The 10,687-nt window shown below is 43.8% G+C and overlaps 1 protein-coding gene across 1 annotated transcript; it reads right to left on the bottom strand.

Moving 5' to 3' along the window:
• Nucleotides 1-459: 459 nt before the first annotated feature.
• Cenpv (centromere protein V) lies at nucleotides 460-10,089 on the bottom strand. The gene is made up of 5 exons (XM_078042938.1): nucleotides 9,507-10,089; nucleotides 7,071-7,169; nucleotides 5,581-5,650; nucleotides 2,320-2,434; nucleotides 460-854 (listed from the first exon to the last, which is right to left on the bottom strand). The coding sequence occupies exons 1-5, from the start codon at nucleotides 9,911-9,913 to the stop codon at nucleotides 730-732; spliced, it is 816 nt and encodes a 271-aa protein (XP_077899064.1). The 5' UTR covers nucleotides 9,914-10,089; the 3' UTR covers nucleotides 460-729.
• Between the last annotated feature and the right edge of the window lie 598 nt (nucleotides 10,090-10,687).

Here is a 10,687-nt window from a genome sequence, read left to right as displayed (position 1 = left end):
TATGTGTACTTTACCACTATTAAAGAAAGAAAAAAAGTTTAGAAGCTGATTCACCTTCAAAAAACAATGTGACTGGGGCTGGAGCTATAGCTTAGTGGAAGAGTGCTTGCCTAGCACATTTGAGCCCTTGGGTTCCATCCTCAGCATCACATAAGGATAAATAAAGTAAAACTAAAGGTATTGTAGCCATCTACAACTTTAAAAAATTGTGACTGATTTACACTCTACCTCCTCCAAGTCTTCCCATACTAACCCTCTTTTGAACTCCCAGATCTGTACCTTCATAGTTCACATGAACTATGGTCATGCACAATCTTCTAGTTGTAATCACTGTTCATGTCTTCTCTTCCTATTTCGGTTACAAGCCATCTTGACAGTGCTCAATAGGTGCTGTTCAGTGAATGGCCTCAGGAGTAAAAATCAAAGTACAAATGAAATAAGGAACCACAGTGACTTCACTAATGTTAAAAATATTTATTTTCCAAAAGATCACACAAAAATTGGGGAAAAGAAGGAAAAGGTTCAACTAGTCTACATCAAAATCGGGCTGAGGAAGGACAAAGAGCTGCCTAAAGAAACTGGTAGCTAGAGCAAACTAGAGAAACCAAGGTGACCACAGGCCACCAGCCTGGGGTCAGCCACATCAAGGGTACCCACTGAAGGGCCCCAGGGGCCAGAGAGCTGCTGGCCCCACTCTTTCCTCCTTTGCAGGAAGGCAGAAGCAGAAGTTCACTCTTTAGACATGTTCTTGATGGTCTTGTGCTCCTTCATGGCCTTCTCCCAATTGCTGCCATTGAATTCCTCAGTGACGACACTCCGCACAGTGCCTTCATCCAGGCAGTGTGGGGCAATTCCTAGGGGAAATGGCATTTAAAGAGAGGTCCCAAGTATGCGTGAAAGCAGAGACTACTGGGGTTTTTTTGTTTGTTGTTTTTGTTTGTTTGTTTGTTTAGTTTTCAGTGGACACAACATCTTTATTTTATTTTTATGTGGTGCTGAGGATCGAACCCAGCGCCTCGCGCATGCCAGGTGAGCACACTACAGCTTGAGCCACATCCCCAGCCCACTACTGGATCTTAAATAAATCCCTATCTGAAGCATTCACTGTCCTACACACCATATATCTGAGTGATACCCTCCAGCTTGCAGTGTAAGTTTATAAGACTATTCTGATCACAACTTATATAACTTCAGCTTTCTGGCTTACAGTCCTTAACAGCCAGACAGGGTATCAAATTCCTTGAACCAATGATGGCCAAGACTGGACATCATTCAAAACCAAGCTGAGAAAAAGAAATAGTAGAAAGGCTCAGGCTTAGTGCAGTCTCTTGACTGACACCTGAAGAATTCTCAGGCTTTTCCTCTGATTAGCTAAATTAGCTTTCTAAGGATTATACCTCCCACCAGGCATGGTAGCACAGGCCTATAATCCCAGAGACCTGGGAGGCTAAGGCAGGAGGATTACGAATTCAAGGGCTATTTAGTAAAATAAAGCTGAAGTACTACAGGATTTTATACTTTTCAAAACTATCCTATTCCATAGGTAGGGAGGAAGGAGTCTCATGGGAACTGCTGGAGAAACAGGGTACAAAGGTGCTAGAGTGACGAACTGCCCTTCTCCTCCTTCCACATAAGGCAGGTGACAGTTCTGGTCACAGAGGTTGTATATACATAAGAACATCTTCAATCTCTAGTTTCTCCTCATTCTAACTGAAAATGGCATTTTTCTAAGAAACTGTCTAAGGGTTGGTTTTAACTTTGTAGCGCTCTTAGAAATTCTCTCCAGACCTAAGCAGGACCCAAAAACAGCCTTGGAGAGTCTCTTGATGGTTTTTTGAACACACAGGATTTTTTAATCTTAATTTTTGTGCTGGGGCCTTGCACATGCACTGCAGTACACCCCAAGCCCTCGAAAAAAATTTAAAGTGATATTAGCAATGGTCCTCATTTTTGCCTCCACTCCCTATTGTTACTGCAAGGTCTCCCCTGACTCCACAGACCCATCTCCCCATGGGCCCTCTCTATACTTGTCAGTGTTGGCCCCTGAAGCACAGAGCTCTGAATCAACATAGAATAGAATCTTGGCTGGACTGTGACAAAGACTTTGCCATATGGGAATGAAATATTTAACCAGAACCAGTCTTAGATGCTACCATTTGCAAAGAGCTCTGCTAAAGAGCTCTGTTCTAACACATACCTGTGAAAGCACCTAGCCAGGTAGAAGGCACACCAAATAAGCTAGTGCCCACCTGTCCAAGCGCTTGAACCTCAAGTACCCTGGGACATCCCCAGAGTTTGCAAACCATCCCCTGTACTCACCAAAGCCGCCAGGGTTGGAGCGGGGAGTGTAGAAGCTCTGAACACCACATTTCTTGCAGAAGGTATGCTGGGCTTTGTGTGTATTGAATGTGTAAGTCGTTATGCTCTCTGCTCCCTATAACAAACAAATAATCTTTTTTATAAAAAAATTTCTTAAAAGTCATTTAAAAAATAAATCTTTTAAAAGGATCAATGGGGGTAGCCTTTTTGTAAGGCTCTCAGCAGTATGAGGACAGGTCCCAACTCCCACAAAAGATTGGAAGCTTCTTCAGGATGGGGATCCATCTCCACTACTTGGGGATATGTCACTCTGGAAAGTGACAGCACATGGTCTCTCAGCCTTCAGCCTTTCCTGACCCACTGTAAGACAGAATGCCTTGTAAAAGTCAGGGAGTGACGGGGAATGAAGCCGGTTGCAGTGTCGCATGCCTATAATCCTAGAGTTTTTTGTATGTTTGTTTGTTGCTGTGCTGGGGATTGAACCCAGGGCCACTTTCCCCTACCCATACCCTAATTACTGCCCACCAGTCACAATGGCCATTGTTCAGCTCCCTAACATGCTAAGCTCAAGCCCTTGGTACAGGCTGTCCCCTTTGCCTAGAACACTTTTGCCCATGATCCTCCACTGTCTTTATCATGTGACTGAACACTTCAAAGGGACCTTTCCTAACCAAGCTAAAGTAGCCATCCATTTCTTCTATCAGATTGCTCAACTTTAACTCTTTGCAACAGCATTTTATTGATCTCCCCACCTGCAGAATGTAAACTCCAGAACAAGGGTCCTGTCTGTCATGTTAACTGGTATGTTTCAGAACAGTGCCCCATAAATATTTAATTTTGGGTGTAGGCATACCAGGGATTAAACTTGGGGGCATTCGACCACTGAGCCACATTGCAGCCCTATTGTGTATTTTATTTAGAGACAGGGTCTGAGTTGCTTAATTCCTTGCTTTTTTTCTGAGGCTGGCTTTGAACTCCTGATCCTTCTTGCCTCAATCTTCAGAGCTGCTGGGATTACAGGTGTGCACCACTGCACCAGGCTCCCGTAAATATCTGAATAAATACATTTTGTATTTACTTTTTAAAAAAATGTTAAAAAGCAGAAAATTGATCCTCTGAAGGGGTGGAACAGAAGAAGCAAATAGTGTCCTAGAGCACCAGGAAGACATGTGGTCAAGTAGATCCAAAGAAGAATCTTCCTAAACATCAATTCCTGACCAAGGAGCACAGGGCTGCCCCTGGTGGTATATTTAGAACCAGCTATAATGGATGCTTGAGGAAAAAAACTGAGGGGGGACCACAGCTGCCAGAAGGCTACAGACACACATTTGTGCTCTTCTGTAGGTAAAGGAAAGGTAAAGAACAAGAATGCTGCCCACCTGGAGTACCTCCCTGTCACCAGATACCCCACACAAAGAAAGGTGTCACTCAAGGGTCACAGGGCAGGCAAAGACAAGCACATAGTGATGCACACCTATAATCCTAGCCACTCAGGAGACAGGATTGCTAGAGTCCAGGAGTTTGAGGCCAGCCTGGGCAACATGGCGAGACCTATCTCAAATAAAAAGTTAAAAAAAAAAAAAAAAAAAAAAAGGAGGAAGAAGAAAAATGAATGGCCTTGCACATTTTGAATGTAATCTCACTAACCAGGACTCAAGACCATCCTTGTGAATTCAGTGACAGCCCACTCAGTGCCAAGCCCACCTGGCCAAGAACTGGGTCAGACACACAAAAAAAGTTCGTACTTGCCTTAGAGACACTTGCAGTCTAGTAAAGGAGACAGTCTTACAGCAAAACTCCCAGAGACCATGATGGGAGAAGTAAGAATGGAGAATGGACTTAAAGCCCTGCCCCACCCACATTATTTAGGAAGTGGTAAAAGCCTTTTATAATTTTGGATTTTCTGACCCAGAGATTTTTTTATTTCTAAGGAAATTGATCCCAAAGAAAAAGATTCTAAATTGTCAAATATTTATCATCAGAGAAGTTCATTACAGTTATGTTTATAATTTGAGGAAAATAAAACAAAAACCTGAGGAAGACCTTCAAGTCTAGGGCTGCAAATACAGGAATCATGGGAGAAGTCAAGAAGTGGATGACAGTGAATGGAGACTGGGGCCTGTGGAACAGTGGAGGGTGACTTTTCACTGCGTACACACATATTTTCTTCTACCTTGCTAATTCTGTACCAAGTGCAAAAAAATTCCTCAAAATAAAAGTAATAAAATCATGGTAAGTTTTTCATTGGAAAATGACAAAAATGGTTATAGAATGAATAGTAAACTTGTGGACTGGGGTTGTAGCTCAGTGATAAAGCACTTGCTTGGCACGTGTGGGGGTTCAATCCTCAGCACCACATAAAAATAAATAAAATAAAGGTATTGTGTCCAACTACAACTAAAAAATAAATATAAAAAAAGAATGAATGGTAAAGTCATACTTTGATAAAAACATGATAATATATTTAGATGAATTTATTTGCATAGAAAATAATGCACAAGGACATGCACCAAAATATTAACTAACTATGGTTATCTTTGATTTTAACTGATTAATTAACTTATTTCTGTAATACTTGGGTACTTACCACTGAGTTATGTCTCCAGCTTACTTTATTTTATTCATTTACTGGCTTGCATATTCTTTATAGTACTAGGGGGAAAAACCAGGGGTGCTTTAACCCAGCCCTTTTTCACTAATTTTGAGACACAGTCTTAAGTTGCCAAGGCTTCCCTAAAACTGATCCTTCTGCCTCAACCTCTAAATTCATGGAAAGGCATGCACCACTATGCCCAGATGCTTTTTATTTTTTGAGGCAGGGTCTGGCTAAGTTCCTGAGGCTGCATCCTCTACCTTAGCCTCCTGAGTAGCTAGGATTATGGGCACGTGCCACCACTCCCAACAAATTTATTTTTTTGAGTCTCTGAATTTGAAAATGTTTCCACAATAAAATCAAATATGCCTTTTTAAATCAAAGGGGGCTGGGGAGATGGCACAGTGGTAAGGTGTCTGCCCAGCCCACGTGTGGCACTGGGTTTAACTGCCAGTACCATTAAAAAAAAAAAGGAAGGGGACAAAAATAACATCTTTTAAAAGTAAACATAAAACCTGGATTAAAAGGGAAACCAAAGCCCCTGAGAAGCCCTGCTATGCTCCCTGCCCCTCCCAATCTATAGAGGGTATGCTAGAAGTTGGAGTTCACAAATCATCACACATGGATACTGCCCTCCCTTACCCTACTCTTATTATAAAAGCACTAACCTTCAGGAGCTTGAAGCGAGAAGCTGGAACAATGAAGTGTCTATTCTGCTTCTTCTTGCAAATACTGCAGCTACAATAAGAAAGAGTAAATTCCAGACTGTGAACAGCCATCTGCATCCCATGTGCCCAAGAAGCCCAGCCTGAAATGTTTAAAGAACCAGCTGACCTCAAAGGGGATACCCCTTTCAGCATTACCCAGGAAGGAGGGAGCTGAGGCAGATGGACTGGCCACCTGGTGCCTCTGCTTAGTGCAGCAGTGGAGCCTGCCTGCCCCAAATCTAGCATTAGAGGCCATGCCCCATTCAAAAATCCAGGACCAACAAGACACTCACCCCCTAGATCTCTAGAGTGAAAGAAAACATTGGATTTTAAAAACATTTAAAAAAGCAAATTTCAGACATTACTCTAAACTTATGCTTCAAAAACAGATATGGAAGCTTAGGTTTTGCTTTTTCCTCATCTCCAGAGAGTAAATCTAGCTTCAAGTAAAACAGGTCCCCAAAAATACCAAATTGGAAATTAAATCAAAATCCCATCTTTTTAGCCCACCATGTGTGTGTCTCTATGGGAATATATGTTGTGTGTGTGTGCATGCTGGGGACAGTGAACCAGGGCCTCCCAAATACTAAGCAGGCACTCCACTACTGAGCTATACCCTGAATCTTTTAAGCCACCTCTTAAAAATTCTGACTTAGTACAGGATTCTATAACGAATTATTCCTCAATGCTTCTTTCCAGATCTGGACTCTGTTACTCCATTTGAGTAATTCCACAGTATTGATTATTCATAAACCATTTAGGTACCATTCAGAGTCAAAAAGAACAGGATACTATTGAATAATTAGGTAATGCCAATGACTGGTCCAGAAGCCAGAGCCTGTTGTCTTGCTCTATTATAATGAAAGAGAAGGTGCTAAGAAGCAGGCCCTCCACACATGCTGGTGGTACCATCTGCCTCATCCCAAGAACAGAGGTCCAGTGCATGTGGAATTTGCAGGTGTATATTCCATCTCTCCCCAACTCTTGACTCCTATAAAAGACTCTGCCCAAGGCTTTTTACACAGTGTCCAGACGGATTCATCTTCAGCTAACCACTCCTAAATCATCAACAATATCAATCTGAAGGGAGAATCACAGCCACAAGCCCTGAGGACCCTGTTCTATGTCACCTGGGGCTGTGCTGTGGGAAATCTGTGGCACACACAAGCTCCTGAACATTCTCTCTCTCTATCCTGCTCTCTTCTCATACACACAAACAACAGGCTATTATTTTTAGCCTCTTCTCTAACATTTTTTATTATTGAAAATTTCAAGCCATACCTAAAAATAAAGAATAAAACAATGAACCCTTATGTACCCACCAGCTGACTTCAACATTACCAGCTCATGACCAATGTTATATACACAACTCCCCAAATTATTCTGAAAAAAAATACTGCATTTTTACTCTTAAGTTCTCTTAAGCCAATTTAGGTAAAGAAAATACTCACTTGCAATCAAAGATATGTAAGTCTGCTGAGGCCCAGACTTCAAAACGAACTGCTCCACAGTGGCAGCCTCCTGTGTGCTTCACCAGGCCCTGGTATTCACTAAATGAAACAAAAATCAAAAGATAAGAATTTCTGAATAGTCTGGCAGGGGCCTTATGGCATGGCTCCTGTGCACTCTCTGTTTTTGTTGTTGAAAGAAAGGCAAGATAGAACAAAAGTCTTTTCTACAGGACAAAGAAATGCATATCTGCTTTTTAAGGAGGCACAGTCAATTTTATAAAAGAATGAATTCAGTGCCTTTGTCCACAGCTCTTTGTGCTGTTTCTTAAATTTATTAAACTAAAAAAAATTTCTAGAATTCAGAAAGTAGAGGGAAAAGAAAGAAGCCTAATTTTACCACACCAACATTTTTATTCAGATGGCTAATAAAATTTTTTATGAGCCAAAGAGAGAGCAATACACAAAACACAGCCAACATAGTTGCTGCCTTTACCAACCTTAAGCAAATCAAAACAAACTGTCCAAATAATATTTAATTATGATTGTAATCAAGATCATATAGGCTGCTTTGGAAAAGCAAGACAGGGCACCCAACTGGGTCTGGTGGTTCAGAAAAGTCTTCTGGGACAGTAACAAAGGCTCTTATAATTCTGCTCTCTTCTCCAGGATCTTTCATAAACGTGACTTTTTACATAACTATAAACACACATTACATACAATTTGATCCTTTAAAAACATAAGCTACAACTGAACATTAAGATGAATAAAATACCAAATCACTTTCCAAAAGGACTGATACTCTTATCAACAGTGAATGAGAAAATATTTCACTGCACCTTTTAAGCAATAATCACAGAAAGAGCTCACTGCAGCTTTAATTACCATTATGTGATTGCAACAACACTTTTTTCACATTTCTTTAGAAGTTAATGTATTTCAATTTCTACTTGCATATACATAAGGGTTATTGTAAAAAACCCAAACCACCCTATTTGATGGCATTCAAAATGAAGTCTCCTGTAATCTTTACAGCAAAAGGGATCCACTATTTACTACATATTCCCTCCAACTTTTTCTACTCAATATTTTAATAAAAACCATATAAATGTTTTATACACTTTTGCACAAAATTAATGACTTAAAAATAAAGTACATGCTCATACCAATCTGATGGATGAAAAAAACATTTAGCTCATATCAATCTGATGGATGAAAAACATTTAGTCTTTTATGTCAATATTTTAATATCTTTTTCAGTTTGGTGTAGGATTAACCAAAAAAAATCTCAAATTTGAGTTTTACATTTCTAAGGCTCTTTATATCCCTACACCCACCAGCAGCAAGTGGCTCAAAAAATGTTCCTGGAACATTTTTAAAATGTTCAATTTATATCCCCAGACGATAGTTGAAAAAGTGAAGCACACACACACAAAAAAAAAACACAAATAAGTAGTCTCTGCGAAGATGCACCAAAACTATGGGAATTTCTTCTGGAACAATGACTTCTTTTGGAATAATCCTAAAGTTGTTCCACAATTGTTAGGTTACTCAGTCTCAGTTCCCAGATTCTTCAATTCGTTTTTTAAAATGGCACTGATATATATCGTTAAGATGTTAAAAATGCCTCTAAAGCACAATGGTTTTTACATCACATTTGGAGAAGATGGCAATCCTTGATAGAATAATGTCTCTTTCCTACATCATGGACCACGGAGATGCTCCTTTCTCCAGCTAAAATGATGGCGGTTCTTTTCTTTCACAAGTAGAGATGGGGAAGCGGAATGGTCAGAAAGCCACCAGGGAGCCCCTTTTGTTGGAGGACACTAAGCCTCGAACCCTGCCGCCAACCTCCGGGGCCCCGCTTTGCGCGCGCTTCCCTCCGGGATCAATCGTCCCCGCCCCCCCCCTCCTCCGCAGGCCTGCCCGAACAATACCGAGTGCGCTCCCCAGTGGGCTCGGGAGCCGTTCGCGCTTCTCTCCCTCCCTCTGCTTTTTCCCTCTTGCCCACCTTCCAAAAACACACGTGTTAATGCAAAAATAATAATAATAATAACAACAACCACAAAGAAGTTCGGGTATAAGAGAAATCGTGAGGTTTATATCCTAGTCACGGGGAAAGGTCCCTCGCACCCTACGACACAACGTCCCGAGCACGACGCTGGTGGCCAGGAGAGACCCTTTGTATGCCAACCAAGAAAGCCAAGCGCGGGCTCTAACAAAGACCCGCTCTACCCGCCTAGGCCCTTAGAATTAGGACCAAACTCGCCGCTACACCCGGGGGTGCGTCGGCGCCGTAACGTGGCGGACGCACAGCGGAAAGGTGCCTGCAGCCCGCACGCTGGCAGGGAGGCGACCTGCGCCAGCCCGACTCTTAAGCCCAGGGACGTCAGCGTGGAGCCCACTGCCGTGCGCCCGGCCCAGCCCGCACGCACTCACAAGGTGTCCAGCAGGAGTTTGGCGGCGCCCTCGAAGCTCAGCTTCTGCCGCTTCTGGAACGTCTCCCAGCGCTCCCGCTGCTCGCCCAGGTCTAGCGTGGACACCGAGGACGTCGGGGTCGCGGGGGTCGGCGGAGGCGGCGGTGGCGTCGGGAGCAACGCCTGCTCAGCCGGCGGCGACGGCGGCTCCTCCGGGCCCGCCTCCTGGGCCCGCGGCAGCGAAGGCTTCGGCCGCCGCTTCGCCGACGGCTGTCTGGTGGCCGCCGGGCTCCCGCTCCCGGCCTTGCTCGCGGAGCGCCGTGCCCGGCTGTTGCTGGAACCCGAGGAGGCGACCACCGGGGTCCCGGAGGCACCCGACCGCTTCTGCCCGCGCGGTTTGGTAGCCACAGCGCTCCTAGCCCGCCGCATGGCTCCCGCAGCCCAGCGCGCAGGCCTCGCACATCGGCGCGCCCCCGCCGCTCTGCGCGCGCCCCGCCGCTTGCCAACCTGCAGGCCCAGGGGGCGCTGCACTAGTCTGCCAGAGTCGGGCCCACTGCACCTGCCTACACCCAGCCTGCCCGCTGGAGGGGGCCCCCACCCACTCCGCCTGAGGGCATGCACCTGCCGGGCTGGGTCCAAAAGGTCTACCCGGACCGCGCTTCTGGCCTTTGCTCATATAGACACCCAGAGAGACTTTGACCTGCGAACCGCCCCTGCCCCTCATATCTTCCTGACCCAGGGATGCCTGAGTCAGACCTAATTCACAGCCACAATTTATCTGGAAACCCGGGTTGACTTCATCTCCAAGTTATAGACCTACCTGGCAGTAGCCATCGTGCCACTAACACAAGCCCACGTGTATAAAAGGCCCGGCATCTTCTACCTGCTGCATAAATGGCAGCTGAGGTCATAGTCCTCAAGACTTGGTCTTATCAGTCACATGGGTTTACAATAACTTATTTCAATTGATGAAGTACAACAATATATTAGGGATATGGGTGGTCAATAGATTTTATTTTTAATTCCAAATGAATGAACCCCGACCGCATCAATTTCCATTAGCGTGGTTTTATTAACACAGAATCAAAGTTTAAAGAGGAAAAAAATCAGAGACCCACTGATTGAACCTAGATACTCTCTAAACCTATTAGTTGCTCTATCTTATTCATATCTTCAAAAAAAATAGCATTTTACTTGTTTTTC

This window comes from Ictidomys tridecemlineatus, chromosome 3 (assembly GCF_052094955.1).
Source record: "Ictidomys tridecemlineatus isolate mIctTri1 chromosome 3, mIctTri1.hap1, whole genome shotgun sequence".
In the NCBI taxonomy this organism is placed as follows: domain Eukaryota; kingdom Metazoa; phylum Chordata; class Mammalia; order Rodentia; family Sciuridae; genus Ictidomys; species Ictidomys tridecemlineatus.
This window is presented reverse-complemented; position numbering and strand designations above follow the sequence as displayed.